The sequence below is a fragment of the Dermochelys coriacea genome, chromosome 7 (genome assembly GCF_009764565.3).
Source record: "Dermochelys coriacea isolate rDerCor1 chromosome 7, rDerCor1.pri.v4, whole genome shotgun sequence".
In the NCBI taxonomy this organism is placed as follows: Eukaryota; Metazoa; Chordata; order Testudines; family Dermochelyidae; genus Dermochelys; species Dermochelys coriacea.
The window spans coordinates 81224151-81249997 of NC_050074.1; the positions used below are offsets into that span (position 1 = coordinate 81224151).

The 25847-nt window shown below is 41.1% G+C and overlaps 1 protein-coding gene across 5 annotated transcripts in view; it reads right to left on the minus strand.

Moving 5' to 3' along the window:
• The window catches only part of CTNNA3 (catenin alpha 3), an 889777-nt gene that overhangs the window by 659568 nt on the left and 204362 nt on the right, over window positions 1-25847 (minus strand). For 4 of the 5 annotated variants that reach the window (XM_043518063.1, XM_038411313.2, XM_043518062.1 and 1 more), the window contains exon 7: window positions 10609-10812. In XM_043518063.1, coding sequence (XP_043373998.1) covers window positions 10609-10812 — 204 coding nt within the window. Of the gene's footprint in view, window positions 1-10608; window positions 10813-12909; window positions 12917-25847 lie in introns of those variants that run through there. The other variant, XM_043518064.1, reaches the window with a different exon arrangement.

Below are 25847 nucleotides of genomic sequence, written 5' to 3' on the forward strand. Positions count from 1 at the left end.
TACTAGATATAAAATAGCTACAGATCTTTTTCATATCTAGTACAATTATTAATTAAGTTTGCTTAACATTTGATTAATGCAATACTACATCTGTTATAAGAGATTAATTTTTTTCCTTATTTTGAGTTTATAAAGTTCCAATCTTTTTCACATTCAAGCTACCTTAAAGGTAAAGCCAGCCCATTTCTATAGCAAGTATAACATATGAATGAATAAAGGATAATACCCCCAAAAGATGCAAGTGTATATAGTAGATAAGCTCAAATATTAGATTCATTGCAACACTATGATTACAAACCAAAATGGTCTCTCCTCTCTACCCAGGGAAGTGGTAAAACTTCCTTCAGCAAGAAATCATAAAGCACAGATATTATGAAACCTGAAGTGTCTATATGTTCCTCACCTCTAATGGTAAGATTGGCAATAAAATACCTCACAGAATGTTATCAATCACTGGAAGTACGGATATAAATACAAAAAGTAGCCTCTCTGCAGAGATAGAGAGCCACTTCCTGAGCTAAGGCTGATGAGTGCTCCACACAGCTCAGGAGAGTCTTCCAATTCACAAGTCAGAACACAACAAAAGCGTGATCAACCTAAAACTCATGACTTTTCTTTTAAAATAAATTGTGTCTGTTTTGTTTTTGAACTCCACCTCCCCAGCCCCAGTTTGTATCCAACAATCCCACGTTGAAAACAGAACCCTACATATATACAAGATCAGCACATAAATACGCAGGCCCCAACTCCCCTGCATACCTGCTCTCTAATTCTCTCACACCCTGGCCCTCCATATCACTGCAGATCCCTCCACTGCATGCCTGCTCCTTGACTCCCCTTCCTCTACTCCTCACACCCTATTCCACCCTTAGCCAGATCCAACAGCCACACTCTCCTCTTCTAAAACCCTGAAACTGAGCCCAGCTTGCAAAGAGCAGGTGAGATCATTTGTATGGGCTATTAAACACACACTGCTTGCTAGATGGTGGTGGAGGGATGAGGCTACCACCACCAAGCTCAGGATGGGCTGGCCCTGCTACTCTTGCCTGCTCCAGGGCTCTGCCCTGCTCAAAGTGCACAGGAATACTCGGCTAGTGCTGAGACCTGTGGCACAAGCAGTACACCAGCCTCTAAAGGCTAAGGGGGAACTGTAGGCTACTCACTCAAAACTTATTGTGTTGCCTACAGTTTGAGAGATCACAGCACCTTACAGAATTGCGATACACCACCACCTCAAGTGTTAGCAACATTGGGGTGGCTTCAGATCATCTGCATGTTCCCATGATCCTAAGGGTTGTCCTGGTATTGGCAATTTAAACCTCAGATTAATTTAGGTTTTTGGAAAAAATCCTCTCCAAATTTAGAAAACATTTTAAATATATAGATATTTCCCATCAGCTCAGTGGTCCCCATCACTCTACTCAGCAACCCAACACCTCCCTATCACAATTACCCAGGCATTCAACATCAAGAAAAAACCTGTGAAGAAAGAGAGGCCTTTCAAGATGCTCCAAAAGGCAATAAAAATTACAAAGGGACAGCCACACAATATTCTCACCAAGAACAGATGCCCAATAATCCAACTGGGATAAGGAGTTGTGAAGCTTACAAGACCCATAACTTGGCAAACAGTGCTACAAAGGGAGGTGTACTCCCCTAATCAAGATATCAGATATTATACCTCTAGAGGTTTATTCCAATCTACTGTACACAACATTATTTCCTTCATATCTAGATAAGTCTTAGCCAAAACACCTGTCTCAGGTAGGCTGAGGGAAAATTACTCAAATGCACCATCCCAGTTTAATGAAGAGACACACAAACCTGGGTGTCACCTTCATAATGAAGACAGTGTAGCCCACAATGAATGCTCCACTAAAACCAACACCGATGCTTGATCTTCATTCACCACTAGATTATCACTATTGACAAAAGCATAAGTGCTGTCTTTGTACCGTAACTGGGGCTAAAAGAAGACGGACAGATCAAGGAAATCGTAGGCTTCTTGATACAGTTGTGTCAGTAACTTTCCATTGCAAAAAGAGATTAGAGATAGGCTGATAGTTTGACATTAACAAAAATTAAGTGATTGAGTCTTAAAGTAGGCTTAACAATTGCTTCTGTAACCACATTGATGTCATATGGCACTCAGGATATGTCTATACAGCAATTAAACACCACAGCTTGCCTGGGTCACCTGAATCTGGTTCAGGTTGCAGGGCTGGGAGGATCCAAGAGTCCAGGGTCCCAAAGTCCAGGCTGCAGCCCGATCCAAAATGTCTACATGACAATTTTACAGAACTACAGCCCAAGCCCCGGAAGTCCAAATTAGCTGACACAGAGCAGTGGTGGGTGTTTAACAGCTGTGTAGTCATACCCTCAGTCCCCATTTCGTGGTGAGCCTGCTATAGCTATGGCTAACAGACCCCACTGCAGCAGACTTATCAACTTCTATCTCTGGCCTAGCCATGACAAGCTACAATGAGTGACTTACATTTCCTTAAGAGAAACCTGCCCCTTACCTTACTGCAAAAGTCCTCCAAAAATGGAACCAATATTTCCTCTCTAGACTTCACCAGCCAAGCAGAATATAGGCACAAATTAATATCTCTTTTTACTATATTTCCATGATAGCTGCTGGCTCAATTTCTAAATTTAAACAGCATCATCTTTATTCCTGAGTCAATTAAGCTGTTTTAACTCTTTCATTCCCTCAAGGCAAGTAAACAACCTCCAAAAGAAAAACTAGATAAAATGAAAACATTCTCAGTACAAACAAATAAGCAATCAAAGTAGAATTAGTCTTTTCTGAACTCCCTAACTAGGAATTGGTAGTAATTAAGCACAGAAGCTATAGGCGACAATTTGCAAAAATAGGAGCATGAAGTTAGTCTCTTAAATGGATTTATGGCATAATTTCCAGAAGTACTGACCACCAAGTAGCTGTTAATAATAACTAGGGAAGTCGCTGAGCACTCAGAACTTCTGAAAATCAGGGCATAAATACTTGGATCCAGAAAGGTACTTAGGTGTTGCAATGAAAGAGGAGGAGGAAACTTCCCCTCATACCTTGTAGTCCAGTGTAAGGGAACTCACTCGGTATATGGGAGACATCAGTTTAATTGCCCCATCTGCCTAATGAGGAGAAGGGATTTGAACAGGGTTTTCCACCTCTCAGGTGAATAACCTAGCCACCAGACTATGGTACATTCTGATGTTGAAGCTGTTGCAATTTGTATAAATAATTAATATTTATTTAGACCAGAGAGTGAAAATTGCCCTAACCATTGGACTAGAGAGTCATCACTTGAGAAGTGGAAAACTCCTATTCAAACCCTTCTCATCAGGCAGAGGGGGAAATTGACCTGAGATCGCCCTAATAAATACCCTAATCACTGGGCTATAGGTTATAAAGGAGTCTTCCTCTGTTCCCAACTCCAACCCCCTGGCCATTTCGTATGGGGTTAGGCACAGTCAGAGCACACCTACCCAATTGGGCCCCACAGATTAGACAGATAGGCAGGGCAACACCTATTTTCACCTGGTTTGACAATTGTACTGGGGCATAGGCACTGACTCCGTGGGTACTGCAGAGCTGTAGCACTCACAGAGAAAATATGATGGGTGCTGAGCACCTACCGGCAGCCAGCTCCCACCCTCCCCCACAGCGCCTCTCAGTGGCCCAATCAATCAGCACCTCCCACTCCCTCCCAGTTAGTGCAGTGAACTAATATAGCATAGTCTCCATGAAAAATGCAGCCTATCCCAGCCGTTGCACTAATTTAGATTAGTATAGTTTTCCCATGTACTTAACAAGAAGAAATCATTGTGGTAACTTTTTGTATCTGTTGGCATATTTTGACTTTCAAATAGTAATGACTATGATACATGACATAGGGTTAACAAGATTCAAATTGTGCTTTCATTTTAGCAGTTCTGACACTGGTGACACTTTAAGATCACACACAGATCAACTGAAATTGATGTTCAAATCAAAATAAAAAAAATTATGTGCACAGCCAAGAAGAGAGGGTTACTACTCACCTTGAGCAGTAACTAAGGTTCTTTGAGATGTGTCCCCCTGTGGGTGCTCCACTTTAGGTGCTGAGGGCCCTGTGCTTGTAATCACAGATTTGTGGTAGCAGTGCCTGGTTGGGTCACACATGCGCAGTCTCAAGATGCTCTGCAATCAATTCCCCCCCCTCCCCTCACCTCCCGTTCCTTCTCTACTGCAAAGCAAAGTGAGAAACTCCTAAGTAGAGGGGCGGAGGGAGGGTAGTGGAGCACCCACAGGGACACATATCTCAAAGAACCTCAGTTACGGCACAAGGTGAGTAACCCTCTCTTCTTCTTCTCCCTGTGGGTGCTCCACTCTAGGTGACTTGAGAGCCGTGCCCTCCAATGGAAGGAAGGGGCTTTGGAGTTGAAGTCGTGGCATAGGATAATATGGTAAGTCCAAATAATGCATCAGATGTTTCATGCTGCTCTAATATGTAGTGCTACATAAATGTATGGGCAGAGGCCCAGGTTGCAGTTCTACATATGTCTGTTATGGGAAGACTGTTCAGGAAAGCTATCGAAGTTGACATTGCCCTGCTAGAATGTGTACAAATCCCATAGGGAGTTGCAGATTCTGTTGCTGGTAACACAGTCTGGTGCATTCTGAATTCCATTTGGAGAGCCTCTGTTTGGATATAGCATCTCCCTTTGATTGTTCTGTGATTGAAATGAATAATTCTCGTTTATCCTTATGTGGCTTAGGATAAAATGCTGGTAAGTAGATGGCTTGGTTGAGGTGGAATGAGGAGGCGACCTTAGGTAAAAACTTGAAATGCAATCAGAATGATTTTATCTTTGGAAAATACTGTGTAGGGTGGGTCAACCCGATTGTCTTGCAGACGTAATGGCGACTGGAAAGGCCATCTTCATTGACGGTGGAGCAGTGAGCAAGTGGCTAATGGTTCGAACAAATGTCTGGTGATGCCTTGGATAACTAAGTTGAGGTCCCAAGGTAGAATAGGAGTGCAAATTTTGGGGTAAATGTTGTTGAGGCCTTTCAGAAAACGTCTGGTGCTAGGGTATGCAAAAAATTGACGCGCCCTCTATCTTCTGGTGGAAAGCTGCTATGGCTGAGATATGTACCTGATTGAGCTAATAGAGAGGTCTGATCTCTTAAATTCAAGCAGGTAATCCAGAATAAAAGGTAAGGGTGCAGATACCGATGTGGTCTGCTTCCTGTGACACCAGGAATCAAAACGTCTCCATTTGTGTAAGTATGTGTGGCGGGTAGTTGGTCTGCAACTGTTTAATAAAATGCTCTGTACTTCTTTGGAGCATGTCATTTCAGGTCCCTAGAGCCATGAAGCAACCATGCTTTGAGGCAGAATATCTCCAAGTTTGGGTGCAGGATTTGTCCTGAGTCCTGGGACAGGAGATGAGGTAGGAGAGGTCTGCACACTGACATTCTGGGAATGTAGGGGAACCATGTTTGACGAGGCCATGTGGGGAGCTATCAGTATTACTGTGGCCTTGTCCTCTTTGATCTTGTGAAGCTCTTGTGCCATTCGAGAACGTGCCTCCATCCTCCCGTTTTTTTCTCTGTGAGGAATTAGTTTCAGTAGAAACCCGTCCCTCTGTATTTTTATTACTGTTCCTAGATGAATGAGATGGGTTATCTCCTGATGCAGTAGATCATCCTCAGAGGGGTCCCTGAAGAGAGACGGATGGGGAGGGGAAGTTGGAAGTAAAAGTGATGGAGTATCCAATTTTGATTATCTCCAGCACCCATCTGTCTGTAATGATGGATTGCCAGACTGAGTAGTAGGGGGTTAAACAGTCTCCAAATGGCTGGGAGATGGTAGGAGTTCTCAGTGCTGGGAGATGTGGGGGTCTCAGGGCCTCGACCAACATCTCAAACTTGCTGCCTGGTGGATGGTTAATGAGATGTGGTAGACTGATTTGACAGTTGTCATCTCCTTGGCGGCTGTTGTTTCCAGGTTTGTGGCTCATATTGCCTGTGTCTCTGCGCATATGATGTGGAGACTCTTCCAGTCTTTGTCACAGGGTGTGTTTCTGAGATATGATTGTCTGCCTTTTCCACTAACAGCATCCTCTACCAGGGAATTTGGTGTGGGATGTAAAAAAAGAAACTATTTCCTTTGCAAGGACATATTTCCTGTCAGACCTCTTGCAGGTTGCTGCAATTGTTGCAGGGGTCTGCCAGATGTGTTTGACAGGTTACATGATTGCATCATTCATGAGTAATGTGATTTTAGATTATGCTGATGTTTGCAGGATGTCAACAAGCTTATGTTGTGTCTCCTGAATTTCCTCCAGTGAGATATCAAGGGAATCTGCAACTCTCTCTCCTATAGAAATATTGGAAATGTCTAAAGTCATCCCCCACATTGTGAGCAGGGGGCATGATGGTGTTGTCTAGGGATGATAAAGAAAAATGAGTTGTTGGTTCAACATCCTGATCAGAGATTTATTTGGTCTCCCATCATCTCTTCAGGGGGCTCAGATGGCCCTGGTACCAACGGCACAGGTGACTGCTGTGTACACTCCCTGAGTGGGCTAGGAGGTTTGAGATGGTGTGCGGGATATGCCACCCATGGGCCCAATACTGCCACCGTGGAGGGAAGGGCATAAGTGTCATCCATTGGTGCCCCTACCACTGCTGTTCTTTGGCCCCCGTATAGTACCCTTTGTGTGGCGGGGCCGGTTTGATCATTTCGTGGGCAGGGGAAAAGTGGTGCAAGGGTATGTCTCTCCCTCATCCGCATCCTCATCATCGCTCGAAAAAGGGGGAGTCGATGGCGGTGGAGTGGTGGGGCAGCTCGGTACCAATGGTGCTGTGGTGATCTCAGTGCCGAGAATGGAGAGTCAGGTGTCGAGGACAGCATGAGGTTTCTGGGAAGGAAGAATTGTTGTGGTGCCGACAGCCTTGGTGCCGTTGATGTGGTAATGGTGGGTACCAGTTGCTGTGGAGCTGTTGTCTGTATGGGTGCACCTGTCAATTGCACTATGCTGACAGGAGGTGGCAGCATAGGCTGCAATTGTTTTGATGTGCCCGGTGCAGAGTCAGGATGGCTCCGCTGATGCCAAGGCATGGGGTTTCTGATTCCCCTTGGTGCCTGCATTGGGGCTAGCTCTTGCAGTCTTTAGCTGTCACCTACCCACGATACCAGAAGGTCCCGCTATCTTGGCTGGAGCCTGTTGGTACCAACAAGGTCTCTCAGTTTGGGGAACACTGACCGCGTACGCTTCTTAGCCACCTTTTTAGCTCGGTGGTCTGTCACATGAGTCACAGACAAAGAAGAGCCCCTGTCAGAGGCTGCAGTCAGTGAACTGTGTCCTAGGGATGTTCATGCTTCTGGTTCAGACATCAGCCAGAGAGACTTCTCAATGAGCAGCAGTTTAAGCTGCAAGTCTTTGGCTTTTCTGATGTGGGCTGTCAGTTTGTGACAATGAGGGCACTTTTGAGGCACATGTGATTCGCCTAAGCAGCAAACACACTGAGTGTGCCTGACCAACACTGGGATCGATAGCCTACATGTGAGGCAACGTTTAAAGCCCGGAGAACCAGGCATGCCCCTGAGGGCAGAGTTCATCCTACCCTGAGGGGAAAACCAGGAGTAACAATTCAATGAAAACCTATTTCTAGTTGGGAAACAAGGTTTTTGGTTGTTGTTTTTTTTAAATAAATGGGGACAAGGAAATGAAAGGAGTTAACTGTATAACAAAACTAGAACTAACAAGGGTATACTATGCTAACTAAACTCTGAGGTGCTGCTGAACGCTCCGACTCATAGCCAAGGGCGATAGAGAAGGAACTGAGGGGGTGTTGGTGACACAGCACCAGTTAACCACCTGAGGCGGCGCGAGATGGGGACTGTGCATGTGAGACCCAACCAGGCACTGCTAACACAAATCTCCTATGAAAAACAAAGGTGCGCTCAATAACCAAAGTGGAGCACCCACAGGGACATCATTCAAAGAAGAATAGAAAGTTTAACAGAATATATAAAAATTGGACATTTTTCTAGAAATAGACCCATTAAGGTGAAATAGCATCAATGATGGATGCAAAGTATGGATTAGTTCTAAGAAAGGGAATATGGATGACATCAGAACAAGACAAATGAAGGCAGTTTTCCGAATTCTGCAATCAAAATAAAAAGACAACATCTTGCAAGAAAGTAAAGGGATTTCAACCTGAATATTGGGAAATAAAGGTAAGTACAATAGATTGAAAGATGTGTGTCTTTCTTCTAATCAGTTAATTAATTTCCCCAGCTGCAGCAAAATTGCCTCTGCCCTTTTTTTTTTTTTGAAGTTGTGATTAAACTGTACAAAATTCTTCCCTTCTTGTGGAAAAATATAGGCATTACTTCTGTAGGATTACAATGCTAAACAAGATGTCGTTTTTACAATACAATTCTGCAGCAAACTTTACAGAAATAAGCCCCTATCCAGCAATGATATCTGCAATGGCAGATCCTTCGGCCATAAAGCCCTATTGAAATCAAAGTATCAGAAATCAGTGAGGCTCTACATAGGCACACAAGTCTATTCACCCAGAGCTCCTTGCCACACTTGCATTTTACTATGTGAGAACAGACAAAAGGGACCTTAATAATTTGAATAAGAGGCTTCTTCTATCATCACATCCAGTAACAACAACAGGCCTCAACATAATTTCTGCAATAATGTTGAAAAGAATAATAAAACACTGACAGAATTTTTCTTATATTTTTATATTTAAACAACTCACTGAAGAATTATCTACAATAAATCACAAATGCACTCTAAGCTGTTTTAAGAGGGATCACAAATGTTTTAAGATTACTTTAAATCTTTTGTGCATTTAACAATGATTATAGTTCAAATTGAGCTGAAGTAAGAAATATTGTATTTCTTACTCATGTTGAAAAAGTATTGCCAGAGAGGCTCACGATTCATTGTAGATTCAGACAAATTAATGCTAACAGTGAAAAGAATCAGAACTAAAAGTATCTTTATAGATTTCAAGCCTGAAATACCAAGTTGAATTCACAGACATTGATCTAAGATTGCTGTAGATTTTCTCTAATTATAATAAATGACTAGAGGAAGAGATCAGCAGGTATAATCTCTGTGAGACTAATACACACCTGGGAATACAAAGATTTTCTTAAAGTTCTCTACTTTATTATCCTGAGCTTAAACACACACACATACACACTACAGACTGGCCTTGGATATGTCGACTAGCAGTACCTACAAAAAAGAAAAAAATTTCAGCTCCCGTAAGGAGAAATAAATAGTTGTATTACACAGTTATCCCCTCAATGGACTGTGTCAGATGCATCATCTCAAAGTAGCTTTAGATAAGATCAGTGTGTCTACTGAAAATGATGATTATGTTTCCAGAAGAAACCAATGATGTTAATACACTGTCCCCATATTAATGATATCTGTCCTACCAACTTTATTTTTTGTGTCTGGCAGTGCACTTAGCTATGTGTCAAACTAGTTACTTAGATCTAAAAATCAGTTTTTAAAAAAAAGTTATAAAAACTATCACTTTTTCAAAGATTTACCACAGACACATTATAAAGCATGCTGGGCAATCAGATTTCTGGATTTACTCAACATTCCATGCCCTACGATTTTGCATTTACAGGATCTCAACGTGCATAGCTTGTTGTTCTTATACTGATCATTTATGACTGCCTGAATGTTTATGTTAAGAATACATGGAAATGGATTACTCAGATTTTAACACAATAAAACAAAACTTCATAAAATTTGCTGCTAATTGTAGAAATAAGTATAAAATCCTAGAATCCTAGTCCTCAAATTCTAAGAGACAACCAGGAAGTAAAATTATAAAGAAAGTCCCCAGCATTCAAAGAAACATAGTATCTCTGTGACACCTACCGCACAGATAAAATAACTTACATATCCCTCAGTTTGTGATATAGGATATTTCACAATTTGCCTTGGACAGGATAAATCTTGCTCATTTTGAAGATGAATAGTTGGCTTTCCCTTAGCGTACCGAGAGAGCTGAGCTATACTGATTTTTCATTTCAGTGGCTAAACCAAAAAATCTCATGGGGGAAAAATTGTTTCATGTCAACCGGATTTTTTTTTGTTTTATTTTATTCATTTTGTTTCATTGTCAAGTGTTTTTTTACTCTCTCTCTCTCCTTTGTTTTAAATGCATTGGGGTAAACTTCTATAAAAAATGTCATTTCAAAATGGAAAGTCAAATATTGTGTTTAGAAAACGTCAATTTGGGAAGGGGGAGGAAGTGCAAGCCAACTAGTCACTGAATTAACCCTATTTCACTAGTAGTTTCAGTCTACCTTAAACTGCATTTTTTGGTGAATAAACTATTTATCCAAAAAAATTTATCCAGCCTTGTGTACCATATACATGTATGAGAACTACTACTTTTGGCACTCTAATAAATACATAGGTAGCCTGAATTATTGAAACTACAGTAAAAGGTCAAAAGGCACTGGTGATTACCAGACTAGTTATACATAATGCATGGTAATGTAGAAAATGTGCTTTGAAGCACACACAAAAAACAACAGGAAAGAACTGGTCACTTACATTATTCATGTATTCAGACAAAAGATCTTGGAGAGCTTGGCGGATGGCGTTGCACTCTGTGATTATTTGTTCTCGATGAAAGTCACGCGTGCAGGAAGAATCAGCTAACAGTGCTGCCCCACTGATAATCCCTTCCAAACATTTCTCTAGTGATGGCCTTATTTTTTCTCCATTCATTGTAAGTGGATCCAATATGATTAAACTCTAGAGAAAAATTAGAAAAAATGTCCATGATTTGGTCTTCTCTTGCCTGGCTAACTGTAATATTCTATTTTCCAGTCTTCCCTCTTACCATTTCTTTGCAATTCAAGTATATCCAAAATAATGATGCTCAAGGCATCTTCCCTTTCCACCACTCTAACTATACCTACCTTGTCCCTCAATATTTTCATTGACATCAAAATTCAAGATCTTCATCCTCACCTTTTGGATCATAAAATCACTCCCACATTACTGCTATTGTTTCCTCCCTCAAATAGCATTTCACCCTATTCTAGGTACTTATATGACCCCAGTCCCTGTGATTTTTGAGCATATCACACACAATACTTAATGCTTTTATCCAAACCTCTGTGAGGTAATGAAGTGCTAAAATCCCCATTTTACAAATGCGAAGCCGAGGCACAGAGAGACTAAGTGACTTGCCCAAGGCCACATTGGAAGTCTGTAGCAGAGCAGGGTACTGAATCCAGCCTCTTGAGTCTCATGCCAAGTCCTAACCACTAGATCATCCTTCCTCTGGGAGTTTTGCCACTGACTTAAATGGAGCAGGATTTCACCCTTTGTCTACCTAACTCCTCTCTCCCTTCAATTCCTTCCCTGAAACGCCTTTCAATAGGACCATAAATCTTCCATTTCTTTACCCTCCCTTTCCTGAACTGTTCCTCCACATGATGTGTTTGTCTTGTTTACTTTAGATTGTAAACTCTCAAAAGCTAGAAATTGCCTGTGTACATTTATAGTTCTATAAAACAATGCTTTTATTTAATACTTAGTATCTTTCTACAATATGTTTTGCCTGGGCACAAGATTTTATATTAGTGGATTTTTTTTTCATTTTAAAGCCTGGGGATGTTCAAAACGTCCCACGACTGAGCTCTCAGAGATCTGGGTCTCCTCTGAATACAAAAAAGAAGCCAGCAGTGCTTGCCCACAGTTGAAAGATGCCATCTTGGATCATGTGAATGGGTTCTGCTGATATTAGAACACAACAGCACTACATAGGTTACTAACTACTGGCGTAATATATCTGGATTTTAGTAATGCTTTTGACATAAGCAAAGTGGAAAATGTGTTCTAGATAAGATGGATTCACAACTTGTTGAAAGACCATATTTAAAGAATAGTTACCAATGGTTTGCTGTCAAAGGGGGGAAGGGGAGAAGAGTGCGTAGGGGGGTTCTGAGGGGTTAGTCTGGGTTGAATACTATTCAATATTTTCACTAACGATTTGGAAAATTGAGTAGAGAGAATGCTCATAAAATGTGCGGATAATACCTAGCAGGGAGGGTTTGCTAGCACTTTGGAAGACAGCATCAGAATTCAAAATGACTTTGACAAACTGGATATTTGATCTGAAATCACCAAGATGAAATTCAATAAAAACAAGAGCAAACTACTATTTTTAGAAAGGAAAAAAGTCAAATGCACAACTACAAAATGGGGAATAAACGGGCTAGGCAATAGTATTGCTGAAAAGGATCTTGGGGTTTTAGTGGATCAGAAATTTAATGAGAATCAAAAAATATGATGCAGTTGCAAAAAAGGCTAATATCACTCTGAGGCATATTAATAGGAACATTGAATGCAAGACACAGGAGGTAGTCCTGCTCCACTCAGCACTGGTGAGGCATCGGCTGGAGTACTATGTCCAGTTCTGGACACCACATTTTAGGAAAGATGTGGAGAAATTGGAGAGAGAGTCCAGAGGAGAGCAACAGAAATATATAACAGATTTAGAAAAACCTGATTTATGAGGAAAGGTTAAAAAACCTGGCACGTTTAGCCTGGAGAAAAGATAAGTCTTCAAATATGTTAAGGGCTTTTATAAAGAGGACTGTGATAAATTGTTCTCCATGTCTAATGAAGGTAAGACAAGAAGTAACGGGCAAGGCAGATTTAGGTTCGATATTATGAAAAGCTTTCTAACTATAAAGATAGTTAAGCACTAGAACTGGCTTCCAAGGTTCATCGCAGAATCCCCTTCATTTGATATTTTTAAGAACAGGTTAGACAAACACCTGTCAGGGATAGCCTAGTAGACTTGTTGTGTCTTGGTGCTAGGGGTCACAACTAGAGGACCTCTCAAGGTCCTTTCCAGCCCTACATTTATGTGATTCTATGGGGCCAAAAATGCAGCATTGCCACTTCAAGAGGCTGAATGCGCAAGCTGCAAAATATTAACCTGTATTATTATTCCTAATTTTTGTTCAACATTAGTCTTTTGGGGATGCTGGTAGCCTCTTACCATCTAAGGGTAAACTGAGTACATGTTTAAAACAAAAGAACTACTATAAAAAATAACCTAAAAAGAGTAGAGTAGAAGCTGAAGCCAAAGTAAGTAAAATTGGTCTCTCTCCCAAATCAAGGAAATTAAGTCCAGACCCTTACTAAGAGCTTGAGCTCCTTAATCAAATTTAGTGTTTGAAAGGGGAAGTCATTACCTGTACTTATCCAACATGAGTAGTCCACTTTTTACAGACTTTTAAAGGTGGCCTATAAAAAAGGGAAAGATAACTGGGCTTCTTTTGATATTTAATAAAGAAGATTGTCATTTTTTCTGCTTATGTTTTACATTAGAAATTCATGTCCTGTCTTGACTGGAGAATTCTAAAAGTGGAGAAATAGTGACATGATGGCATCAGAAGATATAAGTGTGAACTACTGAGCGGAGACAGGTGTTCAGTCAGTCATTTTAAAACTCATTAACACCTGACTTCAATAACTAATGAATGATTTAGAGAAAGAAAGTCTGTTACGATTCTCATATTCATTAAAAACATAAGAATGCTGTGTTACTTTTAGAAAGCTAGGAGATCCTCTAGCAAAACCAGGGAAAACTAGACTTAATTTTCCAAATATTTATAAGCGGGGAGAAGAGCAAGAAAACAACATTAGGCCCTCTTTATGCAACTTTTAAAAGAGTACCAGTATAATATTTTTAAAAACTGTTTTGCACATCTCCTTAAATACAAATGTATTTTTGATTTAAACTGGAATTCTGACCAGTCTAGAAAAAAGAAAAGGAGTACTTGTGGCACCTTAGAGACTAACAAATTTATTAGAGCATAAGCTTTCGTGAGCTACAGCTCACTTCATCGGATGCATTTGGTGGAAAAAACAGAGGAGAGATTTATATAAACACACACAGAGAACATGAAACAATGAGTTTATCATACACACTGTAAGGAGAGTGATCACTTAAGATAAGCCATCACCAGTAGCGGGGGGGGGGGGGGAAGGAGGAAAACCTTTCATGGTGACAAGCAAGGTAGGCTAATTCCAGCAGTTAACAAGAAAACAGATGGACATCATACCGAAAGGACTGATGGTAAAAAATCCATTACAATCTACATACCACACAGACTATGCCGACAGCTTGTGCCACACACTCTCAAAGAAACTGCGGAACCACCTGATCAACATCCTCTACAGCAAACAGGGAAAGATTAAGAATGAGCTTTCAAAACTGGATACTCTCATAAAGAACCAACCTTACACACAAACTTCCTCGTGGCTGGACTTAACAAAAACTAGACAAGCCATTTACAAAACACACTTTGCTTCTCTACAAAAGAAAAAGGACACTAAGCTATCTAAACTACTATATGCCACAAGGGGCCACAACAATGGTTCCCGTAACCCACCCAGCAATATTGTTAATCTATCCAACTATACTCTTAGCCCAGCAGAAGAATCTGTCCTATCTCGGGGCCTCTCCTTTTGCCCCTCCACCCCCACGAACATGATACAGTTCTGTGGTGACCTAGAATCCTATTTTCGACGTCTCAGACTCAAGGAATATTTCCAACACACCTCTGATCAACATATTAACCCACAGAGACCTTCCTGCCAACACTACAAAAAGAAGGATTCTGGGTGGACTCCTCCTGAAGGTCGAAACAGCAGCCTGGATTTCTACATAGAGTGCTTCCGCCGACGTGCACGAGCTGAAATTGTGGAAAAGCAGCATCGCTTACCCCATAACCTCAGCCATGCAGAACACAGTGCCATCCACAGCCTCAGAAACAACTCTGACATCATAATCAAAAAGGCTGACAAAGGAGGTGCTGTCGTCATCATGAATAGGTCGGAGTATGAACAAGAGGCTACTAGGCAGCTCTCCAACACCACTTTCTACAAGCCATTGCCCTCTGATCCCACTGAGAGTTACCAAAAGAAACTACAGCATTTGCTCAAGAAACTCCCTGAAAAAGCACAAGAACAAATCCGCACAGACAAACCCTTGGAGCCCCGATCTGGGGTATTCTATCTGCTACCCAAGATCCATAAACCTGGAAATCCTGGACGCCCCATCATCTCAGGCATTGGCACCCTGACAGCAGGATTGTCTGGCTATGTAGACTCCCTCCTCAGGCCCTTCGTTACCAGCACTCCCAGCTATCTTCGAGATACCACTGACTTCCTGAGGAAACTACAGTCCATTGGTGATCTTCCTAAAAACACCATCCTAGCCACTATGGATGTAGAAGCCCTCTACACCAACATTCCACACAAAGATGGACTACAAACCGTCAGGAACAGTATCCCCGATACTGTCACGGCTAACCTGGTGGCTGAACTTTGTGACTTTGTCCTCACCCATAACTATTTCACATTTGGTGACAATGTATACCTTCAAATCAGCGGCACTGTGATGGGTACCCGCATGGCCCCACACTATGCCAACATTTTTATGGCTGACTTAGAACAACGCTTCCTCAGCTCTCGTCCCCTAATGCCCCTACTCTATTTGCGCTACATTGATGACATCCTCATCATCTGGACCCATGGAAAAGAAGCTCTTGAGGAATTCCACCATGATTTCAACAATTTCCATCCCACCATCAACCTCAGCCTGGACCAGTCCACACAAGAGATCCACTTCCTGGACACTACGGTGCTAATAAGCGATGGTCACATAAACACCACCCTATATCGGAAACCTACTGACCGCTATTCCTACCTACATGCCTCTAGCTTTCATCCAGATCATACCACTCGATCCATTGTCTACAGCCAAGCGCTACGATATAACCGCATTTGCTCCAACCCCTCAGACAGAGACAAACACCTACAAGATCTCTATCATGCATTCCTACAACTACAATACCCACCTGCTGAAGTGAAGAAACAGATTGACAGAGCCAGAAGAGTACCCAGAAGTCACCTACTACAGGACAGGCCCAACAAAGAAAACAACAGAACGCCACTAGCCATCACCTTCAGCCCCCAACTAAAACCTCTCCAACGCATCATCAAGGATCTACAACCTATCCTGAAGGACGATCCATCACTCTCACAGATCTTGGGAGACAGACCAGTCCTTGCTTACAGACAGCCCCCCAATCTGAAGCAAATACTCACCAGCAACCACACACCACACAACAGAACCACTAACCCAGGAACCTATCCTTGCAACAAAGCCCGTTGCCAACTCTGTCCACATATCTATTCAGGGGATACCATCATAGGGCCTAATCACATCAGCCACACTATCAGAGGCTCCTTCACCTGCGCATCTACCAATGTGATATATGCCATCATGTGCCAGCAATGCCCCTCTGCCATGTACATTGGCCAAACTGGACAGTCTCTACGTAAAAGAATGAATGGACACAAATCAGACGTCAAGAATTATAACATTCAAAAACCAGTTGGAGAACACTTCAATCTCTCTGGTCACTCGATCACAGACCTAAGAGTGGCTATACTTCAACAAAAAAGCTTCAAAAACAGACTCCAACGAGAGACTGCTGAATTGGAATTAATTTGCAAACTGGATACAATTAACTTAGGCTTGAATAGAGACTGGGAATGGATGAGTCATTACACAAAGTAAAACTATTTCCCCATGGTATTTCTCCCTCCCACCCCACCCCCCACTGTTCCTCTGATATTCTTGTTAACTGCTGGAATTAGCCTACCTTGCTTGTCACCATGAAAGGTTTTCCTCCTTTCCCCCCCCCCCCCGCTGCTGGTGATGGCTTATCTTAAGTGATCACTCTCCTTACAGTGTGTATGATAAACCCATTGTTTCATGTTCTCTGTGTGTGTGTATATAAATCTCTCCTCTGTTTTTTCCACCAAATGCATCCGATGAAGTGAGCTGTAGCTCACGAAAGCTTATGCTCTAATAAATTTGTTAGTCTCTAAGGTGCCACAAGTACTCCTTTTCTTTTTGCGAATACAGACTAACACGGCTGCTACTCTGACCAGTCTAGGTCTTCCTCTTCTCACAGCACTAAAGTGAGCATGAAACTGACATTTCCTACAGCACAGAAATCGTGTAATATTCCAAATATGCTTAAAGCACTAAAGCTCAAGCTCAACTATCATGCTCTAGTATTCTCAAGTTGCTCAAGAACTTTTATGGACTTGTGCCAATTCAGCTTTATCCTTACTATTCATTAGCAGATATGAAATTTACTGAGCATGACCCCTCCATAACCTCAATACATAAAATAACTTGTATAAAATAGGTAGTGCTTTCTGCAAGTCCTACAGGCTGCACTTTTCAGAGCCTTGGTATATAGTTTATGTTCTGCTCTCCACCTGGAAATGAGAGCACATCACCCCAAGTCCTCAAATCCTCATTGGTGTCCTGTTCATTTCAAGGGTGCTAGGTTGCACAGATCAGGACCAGAGTAGGGTGTGTACACAGAGGCAGATCAAAGCTAACTGGCACTCTAGTATATTTGAGCAACAGAGGAGCTCTTTTCCTCACCTCTCCCTCTCATGATATCATCACAGAAGCTTCAAAAATTTCAGAGAACCATTATCCCCCAAACACAGATACACACACAGAGATGGAAATTCTGAATGTTGATTTTAATTTTTGGAAAGACTATCAATATTAGACTATCAATATTTGCAACAGTCAAAGTGAAGACCACATATTCAAAACTGTCAAAAAAGTGGTTACTGCTATTGTATAGTTTCTGAGAATAGAGCCTAGAAAGTTACAACATCTGAAGTTAGGTTTAACAATTTGTTTCAGTAGGTGACAAGATACAATGATGAATGGTATGATTTCAGTAGGTTTTATATGCATCCTATAGAGGCTATTCAGTTAACTTGGAAAGTGCCAACTATGTAACTTTAGTTGGTTTTTAAAATCAGTGTCCTTCTGTTAAAACATACATACATAATATGGTCAGGAACGTGTGTACACATGTGGTAAGGAGTAAGATGCAATATTCTAATGATGAGGGGAAAACCAGTGTTGTGTATCCAATGGCCAAAAATACTCCTAATGAGCTAATTTTCTTCTTATATTTTAATCCTCACTGCAGCCCTTAATTATTTCCTAATTAAAAGAGAAAATAGAACTTAAGGTGCTTTCTTTCTTGAGGGCTAAATTTTTTAAAAATGTATTCATCCTTCCCTGAACTAGGAAAGCATATTCCCAAAGCCTTAAAAAAATCAGGTTTCACACCAAGAGTTTCAGTATCTTCCCTGATCCAGTCTCAGCACATGAGGTTTAATTCATCTAGCATCCACATCGAGTATGCCTGTAGCTTTCCGCATTTAAATTGTCTGCATAACAATTCTAGCACACTGTTCTCAACTTCACAGTCTGACCATCTTGGTTTGAGTTGATAAATTAACAGCTCTAATTCACGGACTTCAGCCTTACTAGTACATAAGGCTCCCACTCTTTCAGAACCACCTGATTTAACAAACTCAAGAAAGCTGTTTTTATATGGCCTTTCCCCTGTCCTGATTGGACCAGACTCTACTTTCCTCACCAAGCCTCACCTGGTTTTTCAGAGTTAAATCAAGACAATTAGTTTCTACTTATCCCATCTAATTGTCATGGCAATCTCAACTAATGACCAGGTATCAGTACTCCGGGCCTCTGGAACTCATTTAATTCCCAAAGAAAGTGAAAAGGAACTAGATCAGGAAAATGCTGCAACATAACCAGACAAAGGTGGGGGAGGAGAACAAAGATGAGAATCTCTCATACTACATTTGTATCCATTTACTCACTCAGTCATACCTGCATGAACACAAGAGTTTTATAACCTACAGAAACTTCTTAAAGAGGAAAAAAACTTCCCCTAACTTCACAAAAGCCCCAGACCACTCTAGCACACAGTCCGAATTGCCAGTCAGCATCTTTGCTGCAATCCAAAGTGGGAATGCAGCACACCACATTAGCAGTAGACCAAGACAGCAAAGTGGAATGCTAAAACCCATGAGGATTCTGATCTTGAAAATAACCTCTTTAAATCCCAGCTTTTGTTGCAAAAATTTCAACTATGAAAAAGTACAGAGTCCTACAAAAAAATTTCACAAGAACATGCATCTTGGGGAACATGCAGAGGCTTGACACATCCATGAGAATGCCCAGTACCTCTGAGCTACTCTCTACATTTTCTCCCATGGCTCTTAACAATTTGCTGCTTGCTCTTGTGCCAAGCTCTCCCAACTCCAATGTAGTAGTGGGGGTTTACAGTTTGGAATATGCATAAAATATTAATGTTGTCAGCATTATTCTATGAAGGGAAATTCCTGCAGCTTTAGAAAGAAATTATACCATGAACAAGAGCATACATACAAAATGGGAAATGACTGTCTAGGAAGGAGTACTGCAGAAAGGGATCTGGAGATCACAGTGGATGAAAACAAGCAAAATATGACTCAACAATGTAACACTATGGCAAAAAAAAGGAAACATAATTCTTGGATGTATTAGCAGGAGTGTCATATGCAAGACACGAGAGGTAATTCTTCCACTCTACTCTGCACTGATTAGGCCTCAGCTGGAGTACCATGTCCAGTTCTGAGCACCATATTTCAGGAAAGTTGTGGACAAATTGAAGAAAGTCCAGAGGAGAACAATAAAAATTATTCAAAGTCTAGAAAACATGATCTATGAGGGAAGATTGAAAAGAATGTGTTTGTTTAGTCAGGAGAAGAGAAGACTAAGTGTGGACATGATAACAATTTTCAAGTACATAAAAGGTTGTTACAAGGAAGAGGAAGAACAATTGTTATCCTTAATCTCTGAGGATAGGACAAGAAGCAATGGGCTTAAATTGCAGCAAGGGCGGTTAAGGTTGGACATCAGGAAAAACATACTGTCAGGGTGGTTAAGCACTGGAATAAATTGCCTAGGGAGGTTGTGAAATCTCCATTATTGGAGATTTTTAAGAGCAGGTTGGACATACACCTGTCAGGGATGGTCTAGATAATGCTTAGTCCTGCCTTGAGTGCAGAAGAATGGACTAGAAGACCTCTCAAGGTCCCTTCCAATCCTACGATTCTATGATTCACCAAAATCAGCTATATTTAAAGCAGTGACAACAGTTAAGTATTATTCTACTTTTGAGAAAATTGAGGAAATGTACTATAACTAATTGAATTTATATGGTAAGAAGTGGCATGAGGGACCCTAGAATGCAGGGGAAACTAACCTTTCAGCAGTTACCACTACAGACCGTGTGAATGAAAAATTTAAAAAGCAGAAGTGAGATTTGTGTTTTTCTGCATCACAGATGTTTAATCACTGCCCTACCTTACTCTGATTGCTTATGTAGGCAATGCCCACAACAGCATGAGAGAGAAAAGAAAAAACTTATACTTTGATAACTAGCAGACTAATAAGGGTTTTGCAAATTATACAATTAGTAAATAATGTTTAGGTATTTACTGATTTATTAACATATAGAGGTAATTCACTTATAACAAATAGTTGATTTCCAACTAATATATACTGAAACATTCATTTGTGAAATGCAAGTAACCATTTTGCTAGGGCAACATTTGCACTACCATTTGAATAATTCAGAGAAGCCTACCTTCGTTAGTCTGGGAACCTTCCAGGTTGGGAAACACTGCTTTCGCCCCTCTTAGGAAGTAAGAATAGGAGAAGCCTATACCTCCCCTGTACAAGGGTTTGGCAGATTTGTGGAATCCAACACTCCTCTCTTATTTTCTAAGTGAGTTAAGTATTAGAGAAGCCAGGAAGACTGACTTCCTGATTCCAGGAAGAATCAGCCCTGGAACACAGTGACCTACAGTGAAAGTGAGAAAGAGGTCTGGTGCCTTTAAATAACAAAGCTATTTTCCCTTCCCATGGAGGTATAGCTAGCAAATAGGAAGATCTCTGGCCTGCAAAGTATTGATGAAGTGATCTACAGTAAGGGGGAGAGTAAGCAACCTTGAATGCAGGGGACTTTGAAAGTGGGAAGAAAAGGTTTAGTGGCTCCTTCAAGTCAGCCAAACTACTTGTTGGGACCTTCTTTTGGTAGGTGTCCAGTGCAGTTACTCATTCCACAGTGGATTCGGTTCCCTGATAAACCAGAATTGCAACCCCTAAGCAAGCATGATTGTGGCTCCCTATGTCAGGGAGATAAGTTCCCCCATCCCAGCTCCCCTTATCCCTCAAACAAGGGGAGGGCAGTAGGAGCCCAGCAACTGGCTGGAACTGGAAGGGGAGGGCTGAAGGAAGCCTTCCCAAATAGGTGGAAACAACTGAGGAATGCCTAGACCTGCACTGTACAATTTGTTACCTAGTATTACCTGGCTGAGTTAATAAAGCTGCAGCCTAATTAAACCATATCCCTTGTGTCTTGTCTTTCTTACTGCATGGCTGGGACAATGGGTGCGTTTAAATAACAAAACTTTCCCCTCTTCCCATACAGATACAGAAAGCAAATAGAAAAGGAGTACTTGTGGCACCTTAGAGACTAACAAATTTATTTGAGCATAAGCTTTCGTGAGCTACAGCTGTAGCTCACGAAAGCTTATGCTCAAATAAATTTGTTAGTCTCTAAGGTGCCACAAGTACTCCTTTTCTTTTTGCGAATACAGACTAACACGGCTGCTACTCTGTAACCTGTCAGAAAGCAAATAGGAAGACTTCTGGCCTGCAAACTATTAAGCTAGTTATTTGATGGGTGAAGCTCTGTTTGTATTACGTATTGTATTGCTTTTTTGGAGGGTGAACTTAATCTGCCTTTTTGTTATTTTAGATTTTCTCTAATATGAATAATTGCACTGGCACTTTATTTTTCTTTTCCACAATAGTGTCAAGTCTCCTGGACTATTCTCAGTGGATGCCCCAGTCTCCCAATACCGCACCTGCTCTTTCCCACAATACCTTTACAATGGAATGGGCACATGGGGCTGAAATTGTGACTCGACTAAAATCAATGGAAAAACTCCCATTGACTTCATTGGGCCAGAATTTCACCCAGAGACTTCAGGCACGGCCTCCAATATTGTCTAGAAAATTTTGCAACAGAACTAAATCAAGAACTCTCCAACTAAATGTTGAACAGTCGAACTGTTCTGAATTTTGTAATAAATCATTAAGTCCTCTAAACAAATAGCTACCTTACTTGCCATGAAAACACTAAAGAACTTTAAGCAAGTGGAAACTCATAAACCTTCTACTTCTTGCCAACCATCATGAACTGGGGGTTTGATTATGTCACATGTCAAATAGAAAATAGTAAATATTGCAACTAGCAAAAGCTGTATGTTCATGTACATGGTGTGACAGGGTCAGGCCAGATGGCTACAGGAGAGTGATAGAAGGCAGATATATTAGCCACAGGTTAAGTAGGTCCCTTTTCCCTGGGTAAGGTAACAGGTAAGGTTCCAGAACAATCAGGAACTTTCTGGAAACAATTAAGGGATACAGGCTGATTAGACACCTGCAGCCAATCGAGAAGCTGCTAGAATCAATTAAGGCAGGCTAATCAGGGCACCTGGGTTTTAAAAAGGAGCTCACTTCAGTTTGTGGTGCGTGCGAGGAGCTGGGAGCAAGAAGCTGAGAGTGAGAAGACGTACTAGTGGAAGACTGAGAAGTACAAGCATTATCAGACATCAGGAGGAAGGTCCTGTGGTAAGAATAAAGTAAATGTTGGGAGGAGGCCCTGGTAAAGTAGCCCAGGGAGTTGTAGCTGTCACATAGGTGTTACAGGAGCCACTGTAGACAGCTGTAATTCACAGGGCCCTGGGCTGGAACCCAGAGTAGAAGGCAGGCCTGGGTTCCCCCATCCCTCCATCACCCAACTCCCTACTTGATACCAGAGGAGTTGACCTGGACTGTGGGTTCCACAGAGGGGAAGGTCTCTGTCCTGTTCCCCAATCCACTAGGTGGATCAGCAGAGACTGCGGGGATTGTTCTTCTTCCTTTCCCCATGCTGGCCAGTGATGAGGCTAACTGAGTGAACGGCAGATTTGAGCCACAAAAGTGGCCAAACTGCGGGCTGCCGTTAACTTCTGAGTCAAGAAAATCTGCCAATAAGCGCAGGACCCACCAAGGCAGAGGAGGAATTTTGTCACAATAGGTAAAAAAGTGTATATGATATGTGGATACGTGGGGCGGGGATGATTACTTTTCAGAAGCCAGAGGAGACTGCCCCACATTAGCTAGTACTATTTTTTATGAGAAAACTTCACAATCCTATTAACAATTTGCCAGTCAGATGGAGTTATTCTTGTCAATAAGAGTAATTGGTAATAATTTACTAGTTCTGGTCTGAGTTTTCAGTCTGTTACTTTCTTTCTGTGAAATGAAACTGCTGTGATCCCCACCAATGTAGAGGTGCTGGCTCATAAATACAGCCACAATCAATTGTTGATGATGATCTATCTGCAAAACTAGCATATGTCAGTTCACTAGATTATGATACATTTGGAGAAGGATGCAGGCGAAAGCACTTGCTGGTGAGGAATATCTAAATCTTTTTTCATGTTCTCTTCTTTTGTTTCTGTACTTTTTCTCTTTGTCTCTATTGAGAGTTAAATACTGTATTATCACTATAACTTGATATAGTAATTTTAAAGTAATACAGCTGGGTGCAGTAAACACCGAAATAACAGTTCAGAGAGACTATGGCATATTGGTCTACTTAATATATCAATCTCTAAATTTACAAAAACATATTTCCCTGAAAGTTAATAAGTCTAAATTAACTTTTGATAAAAGTTACTGCTTACCAAAAGAGCTGTAAAGAGGTACTGTATAAAATTAACCTTTAAATACAGAATCCAGAAATGTGGTCAAAACAAAGAAGCTGTAGATTATCCTAAGCATTCAAGCGTTTATTCAGCTAAGTGCAAATCTTCTATAGCTCTTCTAAGCATGGATAACAGTCAGCACCACCATAGCCAAAAGATGACAAAAAGTCAAAAATAGAAACTAATCTCGTTGAGTGCTGCAGTTTCCTTATATTGTTTGTGCATGTAAATGTACAATTCCACATAGGCCTCAAGCAAGTAAAGATGTTTAAACTGGAGAAGTATTTTTGTATTTATGAAAAAAGGTAGTGTGATATAGTCAAGGGAGGTCTAGTTAATTCTTTGCATAAAGAGTTTATGACATGGCACTTCTGAAAATACTACTTCTATGCTATTTGATCATTTTCTTAATTATAATAAGTAATGTTGTAAATATTTTTCAAACTTCAGTGCCTAAAACAAGGCACTTAAATAAATGTGACCCGATTTTCAGGAGTAATAAGCACCCACATCTCCTATTGTCTTTAGGGAATGTTGGGTACCCACTGTGACAGATAATACAATCGCACACAACGTATTTAGGGATTATATTGTATTATGCTTGTGAATGATTATGTATGATTGTGTTCTACTCCATGCAGGAGGGGTTATCACAGCTCCCACAGGAATTAAACATGCTTAGAGGTGATTAAAGTCAATCATTGAAACTAAACAGCTCCAGAGCGGTACCACCCCATAGAGTGGTGTGCAGATATTGGTTCCAGGTGTTTGCCTGCCAACTGCAATATCTCAGCTCCTACAACATCATGACTCCTAAATGGGCTTCAGACCTGTGATGGCTTGACACAGAGAAAACATTGCTACTGCTGCCATTGCCTGGCAACGTGCTCACAGAGTAAACCAATAGTGCCAAATGCTCACAGAGAAACAACTTGAAAGTATGGGGAAACAGAAGGGATTCCTTCTCATAGAAGACCTCTTAAATTCCGGTTATGTAACGATATCTAAATGATCTGATGATCCGTATCATACATGAATGAATGGCTACAACATTCACTTATAAATCAAGAATTTAAATACTGGGCAATAACAAACAAAAGAAGTGACACACTCAAAGGGATTCTGGTTGTGGTTTTAATTCTTCCAATAATTTAATCAGATATGTATGCTCTCTTCAACAGCATAGAGGGGCTCAAAAGAACAGGAAATATTCCCAGTCAGGTGTAAGACAAAGGATACATAATGGACTGTTTTTTCCTTGATCAATTCAGAGGTAGTGGCAGGTAGAAGAGTCAACACAAATGAACCAGAACCTACAAAAGTAGACAGATTGAGCAGCTACAGTACAGATTTGCTAATGTGTCTTGCCTGAATGTCTTTTTCTGCTACTGAATTAATGCAGTGAGCAGTAAGCAAAACAAGTTTCAAAAGAAAATGAGTATTTAAATTGAATGGTTAGGCCCAAATTCTCTGCTTCATTGAGCTTCTGCTCCATGCAAAAGAAAGACTGGTGCAATGTGAAAGCTGGCTACAGCATCCTGAGGTTCTGAGCAGATGTGTGCCATCCTGAGCCCTGGTGTACATTCAAGCCATCTTTGGGCTTCTCTAATTTTTGCCACCTGGGTGTGGTCTCTAAGGGACTCCATGCCAGTTGCATTGCACTCTGGCCACACCCTACATGCTGAGGAGAAGTGGGGGATGACAAGTCTGGCTCAGGAAACAGACATAGTGGCTCTGCAACAGCTGTGAACTCCCCTACGCTCTGGTGATGCAAAGGCCCTGAGAACGCATCGAAGAATCTGGCCCTGCATGTTCTTTTAATACAGTTTTCAACATGTAATTATTAGGACTGTCAATTAATCGCAATTATCTCTCACGATTAATTCAGAAAAATTAATTGTGATTAATTGCACTTACAGCAATAGAATACCAATTGAAATTAATTAAATATTTTTGGATGTTCTTCCACATTTTCAATATTGATTTCAATTACAACACAGAATACAAAATGTACAGTGCTTACTTTATATTATTTT